The sequence below is a fragment of the Falco biarmicus genome, chromosome 9, assembly GCF_023638135.1.
Source record: "Falco biarmicus isolate bFalBia1 chromosome 9, bFalBia1.pri, whole genome shotgun sequence".
NCBI classification, from domain to species: domain Eukaryota; kingdom Metazoa; phylum Chordata; class Aves; order Falconiformes; family Falconidae; genus Falco; species Falco biarmicus.
The window spans coordinates 53,366,815-53,392,734 of record NC_079296.1 but is presented as its reverse complement, the minus strand read 5'-3'; the positions used below and the strand labels follow the sequence as shown (position 1 = coordinate 53,392,734).

The 25,920-nt window shown below is 40.5% G+C and overlaps 1 protein-coding gene across 2 annotated transcripts in view; it reads right to left on the bottom strand.

Moving 5' to 3' along the window:
- Window positions 1-690: 690 nt before the first annotated feature.
- DOCK1 (dedicator of cytokinesis 1) overlaps window positions 691-25,920 on the bottom strand; it is a 319,207-nt gene continuing 293,977 nt past the window's right edge. Inside the window, exons 49-52 of one of the 2 annotated variants that reach the window (XM_056351327.1) lie at window positions 21,790-21,988; window positions 16,256-16,409; window positions 11,981-12,126; window positions 691-2,058 (exon numbers count right to left, since the gene is read on the bottom strand). In XM_056351327.1, the coding sequence (XP_056207302.1) occupies window positions 1,963-2,058; window positions 11,981-12,126; window positions 16,256-16,409; window positions 21,790-21,988 (595 nt within the window). In that variant the 3' untranslated portion in view covers window positions 691-1,962. The remainder of the gene's footprint in view (window positions 2,059-11,980; window positions 12,127-16,255; window positions 16,410-21,789; window positions 21,989-25,920) is intronic. The other variant, XM_056351328.1, reaches the window with a different exon arrangement.

The window sequence follows — 25,920 nt, the reverse complement described above, 5'->3', positions numbered from 1 at the left end:
ATTAAAGTTGTAATAACATTATTGATTGTCTATGGAGAGAATATCTGATCGAGTGTAGCTAAAAATCCTTCCCAGCTTGTTTCTCTTGAACAGAGATTATACGAATAACAAAACAAATAGGGAATTGGAGGACAATAGCCAACAGTAAATTCTGAGACACTCTAGTAGCTGATGTTACCTCACATTGCAAGAAAAAGTGTGTTTGTTTGATCCAAAGTGATACAATGCTTTAAGGCAAAACTATGAGAATATATAATTGACCACTTGAGCCACTTTTTATGAGAATGGTCACCTTTCTGCCTTTGTAACAACATTATTGTTTTACTGCTGGGTAAGTCATGCTTCTCCCTGCTGCTTGCATCATGTAGTAGCTACTTGAGGTAGAAAATATTACTCAAAACTCATCTGTTTTCTGAAGTGTTAAGCAACAGATAACTTAAAGATAAGTAAGCTATCATTGTGAATATTGGCAGCATACAAAGCTGGATGTTCCTAATGCTGACTTGTGTTTTATCTCAGTACTACACATACATGAGGAGCAAGCTTACCAGTATGATGAAAGACTTCAGCCTTACCATGGGGTCCCTCAAAATTGTTCAGGAAGAGGAAAAAAAAAAAAAAAAAAAAAAAAGTAACCCTCTATAGAGTGCTACAGTTCACGAATTTCTGCAGTAAGAATCAAAAATACCAAGGAAATGTATTCATTTTATTAGACAAGTTTTTTAAATAATGTTTTATTTTTTGAGTCAGTGGTATATTTCAGAACAATCTACCTTTAGAGTAAAAAGATTGTAGATAGTAAAAAACAAGTGTGATGACAATAAGAAACAGTAAAGTATAAAGTTAGTTTCCTTCCTCCCTCCCGACACCCCGTCCCATCATTGTCCAATATTTCTCAGAGCCTAATATCTGGAAAACAAATTGCTTTTTTTTTTTTACACTTTCAGCAATTAGGAAATTAAAAATACCTAAGGCATTCTTTGCAGGTACATTAATTCATTATTACATAAAAAGCAGGCACCATAAAAATTAAAACATTCTAAAAACCATCATATATACAAACGCTGTACAGAATGATGGCACAAGGAAAAAGTGACTCCATTCAGTTCATCCTAATCCACATGAAATATTACACATTAAAAAAGAAAAGAAAAAGCTCTTCCCACTCCTGTACTCAACTGCTGGGTTCAGAACGACCAGGAGTCTCCTATCTGCCTACTCCGTTTCTTTTCCTATATGCTCGTGCCTGTCAGCAGCTAAAAGGCTTCCTTGCTTCACCCATTGATCAACACCCAGAAGAATGGCCAACTGAATGAAAATGGAAATGACTGATCACCAACAACTAATTTTACAAAGCCCATTAGCAATCAGTTTATTTGTAATACAGAACAATTAAAGAGAAGGCACATCTCACAAATAAGCTGCGCCTGATGTTTAGCCCTGGGCAGAACTGTTATTTGGGGAAATCCTACAGCAGCTTCTCCTTACTGTGAAGCCTACTGCAACGTGCACAGAATTCAATGTGAATATCATCATTGATTCCTATATACACTGAGATTAGGTACAAAATACTCAGCTCATTTTAAACTCCATAGCTATCTAAATGCTTTAGGTACAAAATATTCAACTCTCAATTTAATCTCCACAGCTACCTATGTGCCTGAAGTTATTCAGAAGAAGCAGGGAGAAGGTTTAGGAAGAGGGCAGTGTCAGTTGATGAACGCCTCCCAGTCGCAGGTAGAAATCCAGATTTCTTTCACGTTATAGGAGGGAATAACCCCAGAGAGAGGTGTGATGTAGTGTTGTTTCCGACACACGGCTAGAAATGGATTTCTTACGGAGTTAGAGTCATTGCACTAAATGTTAGATACGCACGCCTGAATGAGGTAAACTTTATATGCCATAAAATACTTAGGGAAATGAATTGTTACAGCTTTATCTTTGGAAAAAATGCTTCCTTCTTCACTGAACAATCCCAGAGTCAACAGATGTTTGCTTCCGAGTTGTCTTTGGAGGCGGAGGTGGGGGAGTCTTGCTGGGGAGCGGGGGCGGCAGGTGCTGAAAGAAACCAATTTTGATAGACTATGTTAGCAATGAATGGATTTTTGAAATATTTGCTGTTTCATATGTAACTCTGACTCGTAAAAGCTTTTCCATAGAATGTGCTACCATGAATACTGAATGCCTTTGGCCATTAGCTTATAATATAACTTTTACTTTTGACAATGAAAAAGTCTCTTAAGGGTTCATGATTAATTAGCTCAGTATTTCAGGAAAAATCTTTTGAAAGCACTGGAGAAGTTTATAATTCCCCACTTTATATCATGATAGGATATTGATTTCTGGGTCTGTATCGATTGCCCTCAGCTTCTATGCACTACAGAGCTTAAAAGCCAAGTTGAAGCAACAGCTTCATTGCTTTTCCATTATTTTTGTAGTCTGCACATTTAGAACACAAATAATTAAAAAAAAAAAAAGGAAACCATTTAAAGAGGTAAGTAACTTGCAATCTACTATTACACATTCAATTATAACTAAAATATTCAAAACAGAAATCCAGACTGTTCAAATATACATATTTTAAATCACTTCATATATCATACAACAGAACAAGAGTACCCTTGGCTAGATTCACCGTCTAATTGGAGAAATTAAAAAAGTCATTATGGAAATTAAGACTTTTTTCATAATGTTCAATCATATATATGATAAAATCTGTTCCAGAAAGAGCTTGAGAACAGTGCAGTTTGCTGGGACACTTTGCAGTCATGGTTTCTGCAGCATTTTGGCCACGCAGACATTACAGTTTCCCTGTCAGTGCACTGAGGCTGTACTCTGTGTCTCAGCTCATAAATGCTGCTTTGGTTTTGTTTTTTTCTTACATTCTTCCCCTGCTCACCCAGCCACTGCCTTTTGTTTTCCTCCAAGCATATTGATGCTTTTTCTTTTTCACTTCTCTGCATCTCAGCCTACCTGTCCTGCCTTACCCACCCCATACTAAACCGCTGGCTCCACGCGCTGACACTTAAAACCTGTCAACACGCACCGACTCTGCCAGACTCCCTTGATCGCCCCTACAAGAACAGCTCAAACATCTGAAATGCCCCGGTGTTACATTGCACGTACTGCTTGGACAAAATAACTGATCTCTCAATCACCATAAGAAAACGGTATAGGAGGTATACAATATATATGATAAACCACGTGAAAGTGCCTAAGAAACATGACAGTTCCTTTTAAAAGATGTCCAAAGCTGCTGTTCAAAAAGAAGAGGAGTTCAGGGTGATGCGGGGACATTTCAGTCTTTCCTCTGCTGTGAGGCAGAAGAAGTCCGGAGAGTCTCCTAACGCTCCTGCAATCTAGTGACTGGGAGTTTTCAGAGATGTGTAATAGAAGGAGAAAACTATCTTCAAGGTAACTGAACGCCATCTTCAAAGCAGGTTTTAAGACAGCATGAAGTTATAACCCCAGATACCAGATAGTTTTACTAACGACAGACTAAACAGAAAGGTAAGACTGCACAGTGGCACAGCCAAGAAGGCTGGATTTTTGCTGGAACATCCTTACTGGAAAGCAATCCTTTCCAGTCTGTTTTACTACTTTCCTCGTTCCTCCTGGCTCTCCCCCATGGCAAACAAACAGGGATCACAAACCATCGCCAGGTAAGCCCTGCCCTAAGCTTGTCTCTCCGTTTGCCATGGCGAAGACTGTGCACTCTCCATTCCCCCAGCCCCTCCAGCAGCACCACCAAAGCAGGGACATGCGCACTCTCACCTGCCTCCTCGGACACCAAACACTTTCTGAGTTAGCAACTCAGAAATCAATTGGTTTTAATTTGCTACTGAATGAGAAACTCTGGACCAAGGCAAGGCACGGCAGCGTGGGAGTGCCCTGCCTGGGAAGCTGCATTCCCCTTTCTGCCAGGGGAAGCCTCCTGCTCACCGACGAGCATATTTGAACATATTTGGAACATACCTGGCAATGAAGACTTCCGTGGTCAAATTCTGGTTAAAGCTTATCCTAGCTCTTTTGAAGAAACAACCAGGTTATGAAAAGGTTTGAGTCTCAAAAGAGCGCTGCTGCTTGAAATGTGTGCTTCAAGAAAACCCTGCTGAGTAAGCAGCATTCATTTTCCAGAGCAGGCTCTAACCCATGCACTATTCATTCCTGACTTACAATGGACCACAATGATCTCCAAGTCAGAAAACCAAGTCAATGTACTAATAGGAAAAGCAGATAAGAATTTTATTTTACTATATGCAAAACTCAAGGGGTTTATTGTTTTTGTGGTTTGATTTGTTTTGTTTTTGTTTTTTATATTAAAATGTCATTGCTGATCTGTCTAAGCATTGCTGTCAGAACCATTAAACATTTCCTCTACCTGACCAAATACTTTTCTTAACTTGGCATGTTAAGTTAGCTTCTTGAATCTTGACTATGGCACCTGATTAAAAGCTGGACTGTCAAGGTTATTTAGCTTCACACATTCAGTTGTGAACTGCAGATTTCGAAATCTTTGAGAAACTGTTTAGTTACAATCCTGGATCCCGGCAAGGGCTCTGGGCAAACTTTGGGAAATTCTGGTGGTCTGAAGAATATCAATGTACAACATGCAAGAACTCCCCAAGGAGAACACATAAAATTCATAAGTAAATAAACCAGGTGCCCCTTTAAAATACATTACAAAACATAAAAATTTCCTCAGTGCTTTGCTCTCAGATGATATCTTTAACTTTGTATTTATTACAAGAAAAAACTAACTCTGCCGATAGCATCATTTGTGAAAATCCACTTTGAATTTAAATAACAGTATATTGACAATAATTCTCAATTCAATTAGATCAAAGGAATTTCTCAAACAAATGAGCCCTTCATATTGATCAGAGAACAATCAAATTATCCCTGAAAACCTGCTTCTGAAAAACAGATACAATGCAAATACAATGAGAATAAGCTAAATATATATGCTATAAATAACAAGCACAAAACCTATCAGAGCTTACATTCTGCAAGCAAATTAGGCAGAAAGAAATAACAGAGATAGGTAGATAATTATTATAATTGAATTTACAATTTCCATTAGAAAGTCAGATAAATTTAGTACATGCTCATTTATATAATAAGCTACCAACGAATATATTAAGTAGGACATCAGGGCAATGTTACTGAGAAATTAGCATGGCAAAACGTGCCAATACGGAACTGGTGCAACTCCAAATCTAGCCATCGCTCCCAGGGCCAACACTCACTCCCTTTTATTCCAGCACAGGAAGAAACGCGAGCACGCTTCCTCTCTCCCTTTAATACCATACTCAGAAAATCATTAGTAGGCTTATGAAGTTAGCCTACACTTCCCCTCGGAAACTTTGAAATACAAAACAGAGTTTCGCTTGATTTTACATTTAATTAAGAACTGCTTTGCGAAGTTCATGTTTATATTTCAGTGGTTAATTGTGAACCCACCGAATCTTGAAGCATGTTTTTACCTTCTGACAAAATGATAGAGACTGCTGGTTCACATTCAAACCTATTTTGGGCAGAATCCTTGACTCACGGGTACCTCAGGGGAAGCAGAAACCTTATGTAAAAGGCACATCTGCAACACAGAAGCAATCTGTTCCTTCTGCTTCAGACATGAAATTGCTCCCATTTGTTTGTTTTTTCCTGATACAGAGAAGAGTCAGGTTTAAAAACATTTGCTTCCATTCTCTTACAGATATAAACTACACTACACTATACATGTTCAGGATTTAGTAAAAATCAATTAAAGAAGATGCAAAAATGCATTTTTTCTACTCTGTGAAGAAGCAAAACAAGATACAAGAATGTTTATTTTTTCCAACAGAAAATACTATTTAAAAAAGCACACACAAAAAATCAAACAAAATTCGATTCCCAAAAATGGTCCTTGTGACACTGTCCAAGATATCTTCCTGTGCAACTACTTTTCTTTGAATTTAGATGGTATCAGTATCACAATCTATGGACATCCAAGCAAAAGCACTTTGAAGGATTAACAGATCAAATTAGGTCAGAAGCAGTAGAAAAGAGATGTAAACAGGCTATCAGCTACATGGGCCTGTGTAAATGCTTCCAGATACTGAGCTCTGAATTGCTCCTTCGCGCTTACATCGTGGGTTTTAACATGAAGCCAAGAACCCTGACAAGCAGCAACTTGCTTATTTAATAACTGCAACGAAAAATAACACATAATGTGAGGTCCTGGCAGAATAACACTACCGTTCTGAAAGTGATGATGTGCCAGCAGAGAGAATCAACCCAATTCCACTAATCTGAACCAAATTATAGACAGTTTAAACTAATTGGCTGTTCGACCCAGGGAGCAAAGTTATGTGAAAATACCGCAGGTAACCAATGTAAAATGACTGTTTAAACTCTGCTGTCATACTTCATCTGTTAAGAGTTTCATTTGACTGTGTGTTACAGCCATTAGCTGCCCTTGCTGGAGTGTACTTTTATAGGAGAAAGTAATTCAAGAGTCCTTCTGGAGAGGTGTACTTTGCGTGCTCCCACCTGTCGCGTGCTAAGCATCCCCTCCTTGGGCAATATGAAAGATCCCTCAAAATGGGTAATGATGAATTGGTTCAAATCAGTATTTCAGACTTTCCCCGTGGTGTTTTTTGGAAGGACCCTGGCTGCGGGAGCGGTGAGGCATTCCCGCAGGGATGCCCTTGCTGGGGTGATGGCAGCGGACAAAGGGCAAGCTGGACCTAGCAGAGGTCTGCACCCCTGATGTGAGGAGGACTTTGCTTATGGTGCATGCCAGCTGCGTTAAAGCACAGCTAACAAGATTTTCCTTCTGTTGAACCACAATTCTGCACGTGGAGGCTTCTAGTATTTCAGACTGCACTGGCTAACTCGATTTTCAAAAGCACTGCTTTTCTGCTCTGGTCCATATATAAACTGATCTCAAGAGTTATGAGCAATACCCTTAGAATTAGGTTTAGACTCCAGACTGAAACTGTATTTCTTACTGAAGGCCCAGGCCTGCGAGAGCAATAAACAAATGCATTACCAACTGGCCAGAGTAAACCCCACAGCCCGATCCCGTGTCACGCTGAGGGCAGCGACATGACCCATTCCAAAACAAAATCAAGGGTGCTGCTCAGGGACACATCTCAGGCTCTATGTCTCCGGGCAGACAGCAGAACAACACATTTTTCACTCAAAATCCTGTAATAAGCAGTGGCAGTCCATTGATTTTAAGACTTATTAAAACGTGACTGAGCTTTTTAGAAACTCTGCTCAGCAAAAGCTTAACCCACCAAACCCCAGCCCAGCCGAGGCAGGAGGTGGTGGAGACCTTGCACTGGAGGAAGGGGCTTGCAACGCTCCCCTTCTCCAGCAGGCAAAAATAATAACCAGATGGTAAATAAAAACTGCATTTTGATGTTTTCTTTTTTTTTTTTTTTCTTTTGGGCACATTATACACACCTATGCATCATGGAAAGCCTTTGGTCAGAGAACTTGTTTTGTGAAAATCTGAGTATCAGACAGAAAAGGGGACATTTATTTCCATTTGTGTGCAAATGCAGCCCACAGAGTCAACTGTCTAATTTAATGTAATGGGTTAATAATGTACTTTTTCCAATTTCACTTTTTCCACCATCTCCACGGGATAACTTTCCTAACAACTGCCCTCCTGCTGCTGTGGTAAGCAAGCCCGTAGCAAGCCTTGGGCCAGCAAACCAGCGGTGGGGTCACAGCACCACGATGCTCAGAAGCTTCCCCACCAGCCCCTGCTCTAGGGGCATGGAGCCGGGGGGCTGCGTGAGGTACTTTAGGAACAATGGGATTTCTCCTGAGAAATAACTCAGGAGAAGGAACAATTGCAAACCCTGAAGTAGTGCTCCCTAATTACCCACTGCTTCTGCAGTTTCAGCTGGGTTTCTAGCCTCTATCTTCTTCTCTGCCCACATGAGGACAATATATTTGCTGAAGCCTTTAGTCACTTTTGCTTGCTGCAGCTGATGTAAGAGATAAAGATCAGCACTGCAGTATATGCATTGCAACACATGAAAAATCCCCCTGGATTTTTCCTTCAGAGTAAACACTTCCATTACATCCAGATTACCACTTTGAATGCTCCTCGTCCACAGAGTCAAAATAAGCGCCGTCGCCTTCAGCCACGTGAGACCATTCCGGTCCTCGCATTATGCACTGCTTCAGCCTTCGCCGTCCTTCCTTGCCAAGTTCTCTGTCTATGGTGGACTGATCGAGATGTTCTCATCCAAACCATTATTTGATGCTTAGTAAGTCTTATAGCCGATATTATAAATGTAAGTGCTCCTTTGTCTATTTTCTTTGAGTTTAGCTTCTTGCTGTGAATACTAAGCAGGCAGTTGATTTGTATGCAAGGGTATGGATGAACCCATAAAGAATGAGAAGTGCTTAAAGGAACTCCTTGATGTAATAATAATCCTTGCAGGAGTCGTAGACTCCTTTTTTTATGTTCCCATATATTATTAAGAACATTTTTAGCAGAACAAATCATACAGTGCAAGAAAATATATATAAGGGTCTCACAGTTAACAATGAGTAAGAGGACAATCAGAAAATTATAATTAGATGATCACTTGGATAAAAGACTTAAGGTAGACCAAGTTAACAGTGGACTTCAAATAATCTAAGATCACTGTCTCAGACACTAAATGACATTATTGCCTGCCATTTGAAGTATTTGATGCATTTACCACTGCATGCTTTTCAGTTCACTACAGCACTTTTTTTGCTTTTCATAACTGACTGCAAGACAGCCAGAGTGAACAACGTAATAATTTATCATACAAGGAGATATTTCCAGTTTAAAAGCTAAGACAATCTTATCTATAATATTTTTTACTGATTTTTCTTCACTGATACAGAGCCTGTGTAATTAAAAGATGATCAGTTTACTAGGCAGAGAATTATAAAGTTATGAAGTATGTAGCTATTTGACCCATGAAACACAAGGCATTAAAAACTGTGGAGTGGGATTTAATCACAGCAGTAATAAGAATTTACCCATCTGATCTTTCATGCCCAGCACTACTCATTTTCTTGATGTTCTTTAACAGCTTCCTTCCTATAAGCCTGATGAAATGCGCAGTGATTGTTACAAGAATAGAAGCCTTTCCTAAAATTAATTCTAAGGCTAATACATGTGGCTTTGTGACAAATTTGCTTTATATCCTTTTTCCAGACTTTGAAACTACATTCCCTCATCTCGGAAAGTTTATAAAAATAGAGATGCTGAAGAAAATTTTGGACAGTTAGCTAAGGAGATATAGCCTATATTTGATTGCATCTCTAAGGTATGCTTATATCCTGAGGCCCTTCAACACTGAATGTTAAACAATGGGGTCCATTTCTACAATTACAAAATACATTAGAAATAAAGGAGTCTGAGCAGTGAAGACTGTAAAGAGAAAAAATACTAAGACCTCAATAAAACTTTGAAAAGGCCAAGAGAGCACATTGCTACTATTTTTATGAACTTCCATTTAATGATGCTTCATGACAGGTACAGGAGCTGCAGAAGGTCACATCTTCAGCAGCAACGTAGACTGAGGCTTAAATCTGAGTCGTCTGCAGGTCTGGTCTCCAACTGTCACAGCATGATGGCATTTGCAAGTAGTACAGTAAATATCTAGCATTTGTCCACTGAGTGGAAACCCCTTCAAACAGCTTCACAAGGAAGGGAAGGGAAACCCGGCCATCAGGATGTTATTTCTCACCATGTGTTCTATCATCCCGTTGTTTCACACTTTATAGCTAAAAACTGAACCCACGTTAGCAATCCTGAGCTACTACCATGACCTAAAACTTACAGTATATCATACAGAATGAATTTACCACTCAGGAGCTCATACAGGAAGGAATTAAAGAAATCTGAAACCTCATTTGAATTTCTCAGGTTTCTTCATGGCTTCTTAAAGACAAAACTCCCAGCAGCTCTCCTGTACAGTCTGTAATTTTCCACTTAGAGGTCGGTAGGCAGGTCAGGCCAGAGCTGGCCCCTGAGAGAAGGCAGGGAAATGGGTAAGAGCTTAGTACACTTTGATGGAAATGAGAGGAAAAGTGTTTGCAACAAAATTTACTGAAAATATTTCCTAAAACCAGCCAGCCAGAGGGAAGAACTATGGAAAAGAGTGTGTGAATAGAGAAGCATTCCATATATGCATATAATGAGTACAACGTGGTGTTTTGAACAATGCTACTCACATTCCTGAAGTTACTTCTGTATCTGTTTCCTTTTCCCCCATTTAGCCTGACAATGCTAAATTCCTGCCACAACACAGTTACAAATTCCACCATGGAAGGAGCCAGACTTTGCACCATGGTAGTCTGTCTTAAAAAAAACTATTCCCAGAGTCAAAACTAAATTCCTGACTGACATTTCCTCATCTGAGGTTAGAAATGCTTTCTTTAACCATGAAACTTACTAAAAAGCAAATTACTCAACAGAATTTGCTCTCAGTGATGAACGTCAGAGAAATCCTGGAAGACACCTGTGCAAACAAGAAAGAACCATTACCGCTGAGAGTTTTTCCAGAGAGTAACATCTTGGCCAATGTTATACATATCAAAGATAAAAAGTCTTGTAGTGGGTCTGAATGGCCAGGGTCTGGCAGGAGGGGCCGCGGTGCCGGTCGGGGCCGCGGGGGCTGCGGGCGCTTCCCCCCGGCCCCAGCAGCCCCGGCAGCCGCTCCCAGCCGGGCCCGCCGCTGGCCACGGCCCAGCCCAGCGGCCGCGGGGGCAGCGCCGCGGGGGGCGCGTTTCACGGGGGGGCACAACCCGCCCGGGGACCCCGGCGGTGGGGAGCGGGGCGGGAGCGGGGCAGGGACGGGGCCGCGGGCACCCGGGGCCGGGCCGGGCCGGGCCGGGCCGGGGGGGCTCCCCCCACCCGCGGGGCAGGGCAGCCCCCGGCCGGGCAGGCGGCGCCCCTCGGCCCACGGAGCCCGCGGGGGAGCGGCTCCCCCCCGGGGCAGGGGGTGCCGGCGGGGGCCGTGCCCCGCGGGCAGCCCGCGCCGGAGCGGCTCCCGGCAGGGCCTGTGGCGCCGCGGGGAGCGGAGCCCGGGCCGGGCCGGGCCCGAGTGTGAGGAGCCGCCCGGAGGGGCCGGCGCGGCAGCGGCAGCGGCGCCGAGCGGAGCGCGGCCCCTGCCCGCCCGGGGGGAGCCCGGGGGGGAGGCCGGGCCGGGCCGGGCCGGCGGGCGGGGCGGGGGGAGGCGCGGGCCGGGCCGGGTTCTCTCTCCCGGCCCCGCCGGGCTGTGAGCGGCACCGGCCGGAGCCCGTTTCCCCGGCGGAGCCGGCGCTGCCCGTGCCCCCGGCCCCTGCGAGCGCTGCCCCCGGCCCCGGAGCCTCCCGCCGTGTCCCCGCTGCCCGGCCCACCACACCTCTTTAAACATTTTTTTTTTTCTTCAACAGAAAATAGATGGCCCTTCTCAAAGGTACTGCTTTAAAGAAAAGTACCAAATCATTTTTAAAAGCTTCGAGGACACCGGAACCAAAGTTGAAAGAGTGTATTTTCTTCAGAAAGCTGAAAACCCTGTTGATGATGAAGAGTGTTTCTGAGCTCCTTCCCTCAAAGGGGCACATGTGTTTGCCTCTAGGAAACAAATGGCAATTGAATGTCGACAGAACAGAGCTCCAGAAAGGAAAGATGTCAGGTTTGTGTTTTATTTCCTTTCCTGAGACAGGACTGAAAGGCTATTAAGTCTAATTTGCTGCTGAGACTATATCCTGTTGGTTAAAGCTCCATTACCAACACAGCTAACAACATTTTGCTTAGTCTTCTCTGCCAGACTGAATCCAGCCTCCCTTCAGGTGGGTCCCCATGAGCTTTTCCCTCACACTCCAGCCACTTGTTTGCAGCTGCAGAAATCTCTGGATCTGCCGACATGCCCACAAGCAGGATTACATCTCGCTGTGGATTGTTCAAAGTACAAAAGCAAAGCAAACTGCTGAAAGTGGGACTCACCCTTTGATGGGCAGGCGGGGAAGTCCTCGGGCTGATCAAGTCTTGACTTTCCATGAGGTTCCCATAATCAGCCATGCTTCCTTTGAGAGGCAGAGGAGGAGGAATGTCAGGGATGTTGGAGCTGGACATACCATTCAGCTCCAGATCTGTAAAACCAACACTGAGTTAACTCTTTCAAGAACTGAATCAAATCCAAAGATCTAGATCACGCTGACTCTTAGAGCATTGATACTGCGATAATGCTGCACATGAGATATCTTTGTCTGCTCTTCACTGCCTCTATAATTATCTGCATCTCATCTAATGAGGGATTTTAAAGGGAAGTGGAATAAATGAACCAACTCCTGCATCAACAGGATATGCATTGTGGCTGTCGTATTGGGCTAATTTTTTTGGATACGCTCAAAATATTTGAATGATCCCCTCTTTTTAATAGAAAATAAGTTTTACTTCAGATTTAATGCCAAGATATTCTTCGCTTAGCAAATATAATCTTCTCAGCTCTGCATTTTCCCCTAGTACATTAATATACAATAGAAGTTTTGGTAAGAGCACTAAGAAAATATAATCAAGCTAAGCTTTATTTACTTTCCTCCAGTAAAATAAAAGCTTCTTTTTAGTAAAATACACAAATGAAAGCCTATAATTACATCTCTCTCAAAAACTTTCAAACTCCAGGTAACTATAATAAATGAGCAGTCAGTTGTTGAGTAAATAAAATCACGGAAGAGAAAGTACAAAACATTTATTATTACTCTTTGCTGGGCAGAAAGTTCCTTTTTCTTAGCAGATAAATCCTAGCTGGTACGTGTTGTAAAGGCAAAGAGCCTGAAGGACAATAAAGTTTATTGAGGCCTGGGTGATACCTAGGTTTTTGTGTGGAAATACACCCATGATGTATTTCAAGGTAATTCAGTCAGTTTAACACAGGCAAAAACCACTGTAATCTCTACGAGAAAATAAACTTGGTTTTGATAAATTAGGAAAGTAGTTTCATTTAGGAAATTAAAAAGGTTATTTCTATTTTACTGGGGTGAATTGTGAAACAAGTGGAGGACTTGTTTATGCAGATATTTTTACTGCAAGGTTCCTATCAATGTCTTACAAAAAATGTCCTTTTATTGTTCTCTAAAACGGCCTCTCACTAACACAATTTAACTGTAAGGTGGCTGTATTGATTTGTCACTGAAACCTGTAATTTCACTCTTCATCCTTTCACTTGAACTTTCAACTATGCCAGGAAGAAGAATATTTTCCATCCTGGGACCTCAAACTTTCAGTGGCTTTTTCTACATCAGACTGAAAAGCGTTGTTTGTCCTCCAGGACCTGAATTTGTCATCACTTTTTCCATTGCTCCTGTTTTTCATCCTTTCTTTTCTACACATATAGGATTCCTCCGTTCCCCAAACATGCGTAATAATTTTCTTTAAATATCTCCATCACAATCTACTCTTGCTAAGCTCATGTCATTAAACATGTAACTGGAAAACAATGCTACGCATTTCTAACTAAATATTGATTCTGCAAATGAGCTTCCCTGTTCATTCTGTATGAATTTCCCAGCCATACTGAACATCTAAAGATCATAGGCATTTGAGACTGTAAACCTCACAAAAACAGCTCCTTGAGACACATCCTGCACATTTCATTCACAACTACATATATCTATATATAATTTTTTTTTCCTATGCAGTTAAGGATAATACTAGCAGATGTTTGAAAAATGGCATTTTCTTTAGAGTTGCAGCTTTAGCTAGAACTTAAGTAGAACCCAGAATCCTGCTTCAGAAAGGGAAACCTTTCAGTATTTACTGTAAACAAGCCATGTTTTTAGGTCTCACTATATACGTTCCTTCTGAGTAAGGAAACTGAAAATGAGTATAATAACATACTACTACCCAAAGAGAAAGCAAATCTAGCTACCCTGAACACTTCATCTTTGTATCTCACATGATATTACAGTATCTACTAACTTCATCTAAGCCATTGCACGTAGACTACCAAGTGCAACCAAGAAGATGGTAAGAAAAATTTTGAAATTTTGTTAGGATTTACACAAACCCTTTGTTTCTTTAAGGTTGACATTTCAAAGATCCATGGAAAGGCAGGTGAGCAATTTTTTCACTAGAGGTGCAGAGGAAGCAAGGTGTGGAATCAACTCTAATATCTGCAACACTCTGAACAACCTGGATGGTCACCAACTGCCCATGCATCCTGCTCTGCTTCTGTCCCTTTCCCTACATTCCCCAGCTCTTGTTACAGCTTGCTTTTTCTGCAGCCCCTATTGTATTCCTACAGCCTGTACGCTGCACCTTCACAACCTCATCCTTTTGCAAGACAGCAATAAAACCCTGTAAATGTGGACAGAGTATTTCCATTCACATGAATAGCTCATAATATACAGTAACAACCTATCTGCATTCAGTTTGGCAAACTAGTAGAACGACAATATTCTATAATGAAAAAAAAATTTGCCCTGACTAACTAATATCTCTCGCAGTTTAATGAAATCCTGGAGTCACCTACCCTACTGCAGAAACAGGTATCAAACACAAGCTTCAGTAATTTTCAGTCTTATTTCAAGAAGATCTACTTGCTACAGATCTATTCCTTTTCTCCTGCTCAATTCAGCGGAACTATATAATCCAGTAACTCAGTCACTATACAAATAATTACTCAACATTTCTGGTTTGCTATCATTTTTCAAGGTGTTTCACCAGACTAGTATGCTCTGAACATTTATTCCTTACTGGACATGGGCCACTGAGAATATCTTCGAGCTGGGAAGGATCAGTTAGATGACTTTTTTTCATCTTAACCTAATGATCAAATTTTACACTCCATTCTCCTAAACTGCCAGCTAACAAGCAAGCAATATTGCTTAGCAACCCATTAACTGCTTTTAGCCAGTCTGTGCACTGAAGTAACTTCTTTATCATTGGAATTCCTAAAAAAAGTTTATCACTACAATTCCTCAAATGGTTGTGGAAGAGTCCCATGGATGTTGCAATAAGCTGAACCTATTTTACTTAACACCTATAAATCTCCAGCACACAGACATAAATATTCTCAGAAATGCATGACAGCTTCAGATACTTTTTTAAAAAAGAGATCACATTAGTTTTAAGAAAATGTACACAGGAGGAAATAATCCAATTCAAAGAGTATCTTTTGCAGGAATATATATACTTCTCTGTATTTCCAGTTTTGAGCACACTGGCAGTTTTTGGCTATCAAAACTGTAAAGAGAGAGACTTCACTGTTACCGAAATACTCGTTTTGGGTGTCTGACTACACAAAGGAAACACTGCATTGACTTGCACTTGCTTCCACGTGTTTGCAACCAACAATTTCAAATCAATAAAACAAAGGCACACCTCTTTTAGATGACAATTCTGTTGCTATTGATTTGTAGAACAAACACATTCATGGCAACAAGAACTTTCCAAAACACTCACTATTTAAGGGAGTAGGCTTTAATGAACAAAAAAAAGTAAATAAAACAGTGACCTTGATCAAAAAAAGGTTTTTTTCTTAAAACTGACGATCTCTTCTTCTCTTTACTAACATTGAACTCTTGAGTATTGTAACTAGCATTTGGGTACATGTACCAAAAAGATCTTTTTTATTTTTTTGTTACATGCTAGCAACTGAAAATTCTGAATAACAGTTTTTAACAGCACTGAAAAAGAAGTAGGTGTTGTATTACACCCAGTTTTGCAACAGGCTTTCCTGAACACTGAAGCAAACAGACAGCATTTTACAGGAAAACAGAGAGATGTCAACGTCAAACAAAAAATACATCAAAAAGACTGACTTCTTTTTTCCCTTCTGGCTTATACTCACTACATAGCAAATAAAATCTCTTTTCAGGTACAATTGCATTAAAAGATTATTTTTTCAGCCTTTATGCTCCAAAATACCCTAAATCCAATATAGAATCAAGCACAACACTAATTTTTGACAGTTAGTCTATACCGAAGTAATTGCTAATGATTACTTGAAAAGGAAAAGAAGCTTTTTCAATGCAACAATTTTGTTTGCTTCTGTAAAATGTTGAAACGATTTTTGCTGGCAAGTACAAGGATCATGACGTTAAGAGGTAGGTTCTTGTTCCTGCAAGCAATCCCATGGTGACGGCAAAAAGATTTAACTCAAAGAACTCAAATCAAGGTGTAATACACCTTGAACTCAGGAAACACATCTCCCCACTAGAAGTTACTTTGTATTACATTTGCTAGGAAAAAAAATATTAGTTAAAATTAAAGACTTACTGGACTGTATGCCAAAAGAAAGTTTTGTCCGTGGAGTTACTGGTGGTGGCGTCACTTGGGAGCTGGGAGGTGATGGAGAAACGGAGAAACGTCTTTCACTTGAAATGACATTTATGACTTGGCTTTTTGGTCTCTGTGGTCTTAGCGGGCTGATCTGCACAGGGAAAAAAACAGTGAGATGGCAGAGGAATACACGCTGCTGCTGAGCAGCAGACCTTGCGATTGCTACATCTTCCCCGCTACCTCCTAAACAGTAATAGGGCAATGATAACATAGAATATTTCTGATTTAATGAAGTATTTCACAGCTCCAAATGTTTTTCCCTTCACCCCAGGAATCACACTGAGACTTAACGCACACACCTTCCCATAGCCTGGCATATTTTTCTGAAGCAATGAGCCAATTCCCCAAACACTTGTTTAATAACAGCTAAGGAAGTCTATATCCTTACACAGGATTATACAGCATTCAGAATCTTTTCTTTCTTCTCACATGGCTCTACTTCCCTGTTAACATTTATCTCTTTGTTTGCATGGTGAAACTCTTCTGAGGAAGACATCATCTGCCCAAAAACACTTTATTGACGGTGCCTGTTTGTGCTTACATTTAATTCACTGACTTATCCATATTGTTTTGCTCTGGTTGCATCGTAGGCCATTTAAATTCTCCATCAGAAACAGTGAACTGGTACTTGTAATCTGATGGGCAATTAATGTTTTTGTTAAGGTGATTCCTTCTACTGAGTGCAATTCTGAGCTCTGCTGTTTGTTATCGATCCACCAGCCCCCATATCTCCATTGATGGCAGTGAAGAATTTTTTATTTCCAAGAGATCACAGAAAATGAAGCAGCAGCCTGAAGTTAGGGGAATTACATCCAAGGTGCTGCATTAGGACAAAACAGAAAATGCCAGCAGCAATTCATGCTTTTCCAAAGAATTATGTCATTTCACATTGTTTTTTTTAGAAGTATGTTGTGAAGGAGAAACCTAAAATGAAGTGAGTGCTTCCTTTTATTTTCAGAATAGATACTCTAAAAGGGTTTGCATAAAAGGCTGCATCTTTGAGACCCTTCTATGAGAAATGAATGATGATGATGTATGTAACTTTTTTTTGAAAGTTCATCAAGACCTCAGGGCAACCTTTCAGACATTTGCCTGATACTAAAATTCAGGTCCTGAAGACTCCAAAGGTTTCTTCTTTCATGATCTTTTAAAGCATATTTTTAGTAAGATGGATAAGCAAAATAATCACTTTCTCAGAGGAATGTAACTATAAAAAAGCAACTAAGGAAAACATACTAATTGATTAGGAAAGCTGCAACACCAGAATCAAAAACCCAACAGCTAGAATCAAGTTCCCAAGTTACCCTGGTCTGTAGCTATTTATCTCAAATAAATTTTAGCATTGTTTGTGATTGACAAGCTTGGTCCTCTTCTTAAATCATGGTTCTGCTATGGAATAAGAACTCTTTGGAGGCCACTGATCCATAATGAAACCAGTGCTAATTTTTTTTGGTCTTAAGGAAGCGAGATCAATAGTGAATGATGTCAGATGCCACTAAATCAAGAAAATGTACAGCCCGTTATTCTGATTTCTAACACAAGCTTTCGAGTGGTCTGTTAGCTACCTGGCTTCAGTGTTATGTTTGTTACCAGCTCATGGAATCAAAGAACTAACAGTAAAAATTTTTGTTAAAGAAGTTTATGTGACACTTAAAAGAAGATACGAATCTCTAGAAAACTATGAAGACATTACTGATCATCCTCACACACCGAAGTGCTTAATTTATCTTCTGATAAGATCACAGTTACAAGATTTCTGTAATTAGGGCTTTGGTTTCGATCAGTCAATAAATTCATTATGAGTACAGTTATAACTGGAGAAAAGTATTTAAGCCATACAACTAGAAAAAACGGCCTCTGAATGCTCCTTTTTAAAGAAAATATAAAAATTCCATGAAGTAATTTTGCAGTTTATAATCCTCACACGTTCTTCAGGATGTTTCATTCGATTGGAAAAAAAGACATTCCTATGTCAGGAGGTCCACTGCAGTGATGGAAGCACTCATTTCATTAGACAACATCGTCTTTGGAAAGAGTAGCCGAAGCTCTGCAGAGATGGGAATGACCAATGTCTGACATGCCTGCTGTGCCTCTCACTTGATAATTCTCTGTAAATTTGGTATCATGCTTGCAATTATGCTGCACAAACCAATTAGTAGTGCATAACACAGGATCCAGAACAGATTCATATAGAAGGTTATTGATGCATCATTTCCTGCTGAAAGCAAACCACTGATAACTACCTATTTGTGGTGGGCGAGGAATAATTTAGAACGCGAGTGTTGTCAGGCAACAGACAACTGTGTGTGAGCATGTGGGTGTGGGGTGAATATCTGAACCTGGACTTTTGAGCCATCAAGCAGAAGCTGCTATCTGCCAGCTATGACTGGCACGGTGGGCTGGTTGTAAACTGGGATGACAACCGAGTGAAACAGAAGTGACACACACCGAACTCTCCTGTTAATAAACAGACATGAGCCCGAGCCCACGATTAAGAGGCTGACCACGCACAGTGCTTCTGCACAGACATTATTTTGACATATCTCACTATCCGCATCCATCACAGGCTCTCATTTACTCCGTCTCACCTGTGACAATTTTGAGCACAGTTTTTCCAGGCTGCTGTGTATCCTTCAGCATCACCTCAGACCAGACTTCATTGCCCAGTCTTGCCCACGAGAACATCGTGTGAGATGTGCCAAAAGCCATACTGATGCCAGCACCGCGGGGGTCTGCCACATCCTTCCCCCTGCCAGAGCCTCCTCCTCTACCACGGGAAGAAGAAAGAAGGGCTTGACTGCTCTGCTGTTGACAAATCCATGCTGGCTTTTATTCTCTCATCTGTTTACTTGAAGTCACTTACAAATTGTCGTCTACTAAAGAAAAGCATGCCTTCTGCTGTAAAACTCCAAAGTATCTTAGAAGTCAGAACTAAGAATCCATTAGAAAATTCCCCAAATAGTTGAAATCTTGTAAATGAATTAGCAATGGTACGAGTGAATTCTAAAATTCTCAACAGAATGAATCCAGTAACTATAATAACGCATCTAGTAACTAGTAGTTCATTGCTAAAATCTCACTTTAGAAGCTCTTTAAATATTTATTTTTATTTCCATTTCTAGTAAAAGCTGGATTCCAACTCTTTGGAGGAAAAAAAAAATCCTTAATTTTTCACCCCTTCATTTCATCACTAACCTTTTTTAAGCTAGTGAACTTTCTGCTTCCAAGCTCCTAATGCAAGATAAATCAAAATGCTTTATTCTTCATAAACCACAGCAGTAACAGTACTTTGCGAGTAATTTCAACCTAAAAGGGGAACTTGAACACAGTGCAGCCCACAAAAGTAGCACAACGGCAAAGCTGAATTCTCACCCACAAAAGTTAACAATTTCCCTTTTATATCATTAACAGGGGACATGCCTCCAGAGTGCAAAAATTTTAAGACACATTTTATCTTTAAACTGCTTGACATTATCTGTACAAAATTCCTGAAGGCAGCAGCAGGAATCATGCAACCACTCTTGTAAACTATCTCAAAAGAGTGTTTCCACTATTTCACCTACAAGAGAAAATGAACCAGGCTACCACCAAGCGTTAAAAATTCATTTGGTCATTTTGGAGCTCAAGTAGCTTGCAGGTACTGGAAAGGGAGAGGTTTTCTCTCACCAGCAAAGTCCTTCTCATATCATTGATCTGTGGGTTTCAAGAAGCTCAAAGTAACTGTAAGTAACTGATTCTGACTTTTAATTTCCCTCCCTCTCTATAACCAGGGGAATATTAGTCATACCAGTCATGCACTGAAAGCTCTTGACTGGGAAGAGTGGAAAACTTGAGTCAAAGCATGTTGGGCTTTGCTCATTTTTGTTCCTCAGATGACAAATGACAATATGCCTTGAAGGGTTATCATGTCCTCCTTTCCAGCCAGAATTTGCATTTTTCCAGTCATAAGCAATCTTCTCCAATGTCCAGGACCTCTCAGGGATGACAGTGACCTTGCAGTGACACCAACCAACTCTCCAACATCCTAGGACACCTCCCATCTGGTCTTATGGATGTGTGCAAGTTCAACTTGCCTGAGCTGCCTCAAAATACAATTTACTTCTTCTGTGGCTAAATGCTCCTCTCCCACAAACTCTGCTGGTCCCTTTGAGGACCTGGGAGATGTGAGTGCCATTGCAATGTTCAGGCTTAGTCAAAACACAACCGCTCCAATGTGCAAAGTTGAATGCATTGAATCAAAAAGATGAGACATATGGCAGTCTATGCAGAATGTATTTTGTTTTAAAACACATGATGCTCACCTGGCTGGCTTTGGCAGGAGGAACCTCCATTTAAAGAACACAGGTCTGATCCAGAATTTACTCGTGTCAGTGGAAAAAATCCCTGGCTTCAAGGGAGTTTGGATGAAAAGCCTGAGATGCACAAAAGGGATTTTATCTGAATTTTTGCTGTGCTAATGCTGGGCCTATGGCCACATCAGGCAAAAGAACTCTGATCTTTCAAGACGTCAGAAGACACATCTGAGAGATTAGCTCATCTCTGGATGGAAAAGGAGGAGCAAATCCAGAAAACAGAGGAACTATGGCTGAATATCTAAGTAATATTCTGCTGTGAATACCAAAGAGCAAGATTTAAAGGATGTAGTTATCACAGGTCAGAGAGAAATTGTTTCAAAAGTCCAATGTAAATGACACAGCTACCAATGAGAGACTGATGAGTTAAAGGCTGGCTCTATAAGTGCTTGTGCAAATCTTTAAAAGGACACTACATTTATTTCTGGAGAGCAAGTTTTAAACTATTGGCCTCAAAACAGGTGTCCAGGCAGATATTTGGAGGTTACAGTTAGTTCACACGCTCCCTGCTCCAGCTTAAAATGGCCTTGCTTTCAATTTCAGAGCTAAAACTGCTCAAGTTACCTAAGCCTTTAGGACAGTTTCAGTGAATTAAATATATGCCAAGAAGAGAGGGCTTAAGAGAGATATGCTCTGTAGTTAATATTCTTACACATAGCCACCAGTGGAACTGCTTACAATTTTCTGCTGAAAATAGCCTTTCAAGAATACATAATTGCCATGCACAAAATGACCTTGTAACATTTCCACCAAAAAGTGTCTTGCAGTAGTCAGCTGAAATATGAGAAAACCCATCACGATCTATTGGAAACCATAAATTCAAAAGGCTGCTACAACGGTGGCATTTATTTTACTTAGGATATGCCATCTGTTCCTTCTATCAAATAGTCATATATAGCTTTTGGTTAAGATTTTCATATAAGATACCATGATTTTTTTACACTGCAAATAAAAGCTGTGGTTTTGATTCATTATCACATATACTAACATTGCAGCATATTCCTTTAGAGTTATTTTTGGTCTAAAAAGAAACCAAATCGTAAAAATCAACATTTTTATTTTAAAAGAGAAAGAACACTGCTCAGAGTTAGATAAAGCATTACTTGCTAATAAAGTTACCGTTTCTGAAAGGATCACTGCTTCAGACTGCTGCAGAGAAATATCAGTAGATTTAAATTCTTTATCAAATATCTCTTGATGCTTGCTGTTTCTTTTCTCCTTCTTCTTTTCTTTCTTATCTTTATCTAGGTCATCCTTGTCCAATTTATCTTGAGACCTAGAATGCATCTTTTTTGGCAGAAGAGGCTCCAGCACAAACCTAAGGAAATGTTTTGTTGCCTAGTCAATAAAATAGGATTTTCAAAACACCTGATTTTCATTTACATATTTCCCAAATTCTCACTCGAGTTAACAATGCTTTGCTAATCCAGAAAAACTCATTCAAGAGAAAAGGAGGGGGCAAAACGATCATAATTGTCTTACAATAAAATTTACTGCAGAACTGCTGAAGAACCAGTACTGCATATTTCCCTGCCTTGTAGTAAATTTACTGGTTTACAGCTACACAAACTCCTGAGTTTCACTGCACGTGGTTTACATAAAAATGAGCTTGCCATTCAGCACTCCCACTGTAGATGCCGTGGCACTGTGGCAGGCAGGTGTGCCAGCAGACCCCTGGAAACTCCGGGGGAAATCAGCACTATACAGGTACAGGGAATTCTAACACGCATTAAAGAAATGTCACCCCTGCTTCCCCTGCCCCTTGGAGGCAGGCATCCCATATGTCTACCAACGGTTTTAAGGATTTCTGTAACAAATAGCCAAATCCCCAAATTCCTCCTAGACTTTTTTTTTTTTTTTTTTTTTTTTTGGTGGGGAAAAATGCAGTATTTATTCCCTAGAGAAGAAGTAACAGCTAAGAAATTGTTTTGCAGAGGTGTAGTGATATTCTGTTGGACATGCACAACATAAACCGCTTTCCAATCCTTGTAACCCATCACAGTTACAGCACCTTTTAACGGAAAACCAAACAATATCGCCCTTAATACAAAGGAAACACCTATACGTTGCCCAGAAGCATGAGGGTACAGAGGTGTAACCACAGCCACAAGCACCATTCCTGTCTGTAATAACAGCCTCTCTGTGTACGTCTGGTTTTGCATGCGCGCTTGAGGAGACATATTCACGAGCGTGCACGTGTGTACTCACAGATCCACACCTCTGCTCACCTACAGCAAGCCCTGGTGAGGGGCAGCCAGGGGCGCTGAGCTTAGTTGTTCTGATATTACAGATAAACCAAGGAAAGAAAAATTGGTCAGATGATAACAAAGGGCAAGGTTAGTTTCCAAAAAGCAGATGTATTTTCCCACTTGGAACGCTTCAAGTGTGTGAATATAGGCAAGGCTGACATGCTACTGCCATCAGCTCTGCAACTTTTCCAGTCCATGACTATTTGTTTTCTGGCTACAAAGGAAAAAACTTTAGCGGTTAAATGGACTTTTAAAGGAAAACTTCAGGTTTTTAAAGTTTTTCTTTTGTAGGGACAGCACTATTCTAAGCAATACCAGAATTCTTTTCAGCTAATTTTCACTAATTTCACAGTAATTTAAAGGAACCTCTCATCTCACCTTCTTTTAATGCCTAGTTTTAATAAAAGGTAAAGAGATATTTTGCTCTTAAGGAGCTAAAATATTCATAGCAAGACAAAGTATTTTATACTTTGTTTGAAATTAGAAACTAAACAAACTACTAAAAGCACACCCTAGTCAAAATTACACTGACAGATTTTAAGAAAATTTCTCAAATCATCATACTACAAAACCAAAATGAAACCAAAAATTCCCAAACAACACCAGCTTACTTTTTAACACTGGGAAAGTATTTACTGTGCCATGGGGATGCATGCACGTCCAGGCCACAATCTTTGCTGTGAAATACTGGGGGATTCATATTTCAGACAATTTGCACTGAAATTATCCTAATTATGTCCACTAGCAGCAATATCCAGCAGCAATACCCAATATTATTATTTTTGTTGTTGTTTGAAGCACTAAAGGCCCTTCAGTTTTCAGCCTAAGTGAGCTCATTTGATGGAAAGATGCTGAAACCAGTATCTGCGGCAGCGGCTCCCCAGCCACTATCCCCATAACCACAGCCAAAATCACAGGGGCTGGGGGACAAAACGACAAGCTTTTTTCATCCCATTTTGCAGATAGCAACAAGGGAGGGCGACGACTTGCGGAGGGCCACAAAGCGCATCAGTGACAAAGCCCAGAGCAGAAGACAGCTCTCCCGACACCGTGTGTTTTAGCCACCTCACAGGCTGATTGCAAGTTTACAAGAGGAACTGCCATTCTTCAGACAATGATTAATTGCTTCCCTTCCAGGCATTACTATTATTAGTACTATTAATTATTTGTACGCAGTGTATCGGGGATACAATGGGCTAGCATGCCATGCTGCTACTAGAAGTACATTAGGACTTTCAACAGATGGCAAATCACACGGGCACACTGGGACTTACCCACATCCAACCGCCACTTGTAAATGCTCGGATTTGTACTTCTAAGTCCCATTTTAAGCAGTGAATAAACCCATGGTCCTTTTTTAAAGTCAGAGTTTTATTTATACATAGAGTTGGGAGTTGTAAACCACATACTATGTCAACATCTGCTTTGAGTTTTTACTGCTTAAAAGCTCCAAAGCAGGAGAAGCTGGAGATGGCATAAAATGTAAGTTGGATTATCTGGGCAAGACTGTCTGTCAGCTCCATTTTTAGTTGTTTTTCTTAGCTTCACCTCTCATCTCAAAATTAACGTATGAAGAGGGGGGAAATGGAAAGCAGGAGAGGACAACTGACCATAAACCAAATCAACTATAGTAGGTACATGGGTGAACTTCTTCCAATTTAGCAGTGACAAACCACCTGCATGATTTTTACAGTCACTTGGATTTTTGAGGTCTTTTATTATGTTATTTATATCTGATGATTTTTCTTCTCCTGCTCTGCTATTCAAACAAATGAGAATTTTTTTCAGGTCTTCCCAGTGATGACAGTTGTTCGTTGTATTTTCCTTACAGGTGTACCAGCTGTATTGCCTTGGGCTCGGAACACCAGCTGAGCTGCACCGTGATCTTTGTGAGTTTGTTCCTTTTTTTTTTTTTTTTTTTAATATACAGAGTAGACTCATGAGATCCTCCAAAACTGCTAAGTGACACGTACTATAACAAAGCTGGGGTGGAGAGGTGAAATTTAAGAAAATAGCATCCAATGAAAAAGAAAAAGACATAGGAAAAAGAGAAAGAGGTAGAAGCAGGCAGGAAAAAAATAATTTTCTTCTAATATCAAATAAAGCTGCACACTAACATGGGATAGTAGTTATCCTCAGGTTCCAGCAAGACAACATTTGTGGATGAATCAGTCAAAACACATTATTGTCTCTGCTGGCCTGCATTTATATCAGCATGACTCATTGTGTATACGTTACAGAGGGCAACGTAATGAGAGCTGAATTGCGCTGTTTGCAGTTCTTCCCAATGGGTAAATAAACTGTTTGTAATTAAGGTAAGCATCACGTTGGTCTTTAGGTGCTGTCTTTAATTTTACTTGATGCTTTTACTCTCCAGTCAGGTAGTAACTCCCTGTGAAGTAAGAGCACAGGGAACACAAACATTTCTAACACATCTCTGGAAGTTAGCAACCCTTCAGGAGGCTTTAAAAAACTGCCGCCTTGGTCAAATATTGAGTTTCTGGATTATGGGAATGCCTGAGGGGAGGAAGAGGGAGAAGGGACTTCTGAGGCTGCATAGAAGCCCCAGAAAGAAAACAGATTATTTTGTTCTTTTGAGGGATGCAACTGTGAGACAGGGCTTATCAACAGAATTCCCAGTTCTCATGTGAAATATCTTGATAAGTCTTGAAGTACAATCTTGCCATAAGCAGCTTTTCCTCTGGCAGCAAAAGCGAGAAGAAATGATTGAGCAGTTAGCTAATCCCTTCCTTCTCCCAACTTCCACCTGTGTACGGCGACAGGGCTGGCTGAACACACGTCTCATCATCGACTTTGCAAAAGATCACTTCTGAACTGTTACACTTGCAATACTTTAAAAGGGCATACTTTGTCTCCTGTTTGTTCGGGGGTTTTCGTTTGAAGGCTTAGTGGGTTTTGTTTAACTTTGTTTTAAAGAGGACTAAGAAGAGCATTATATTTATCTTGGTTAAAAAATAAAAGGACAATGAATATACCTTGA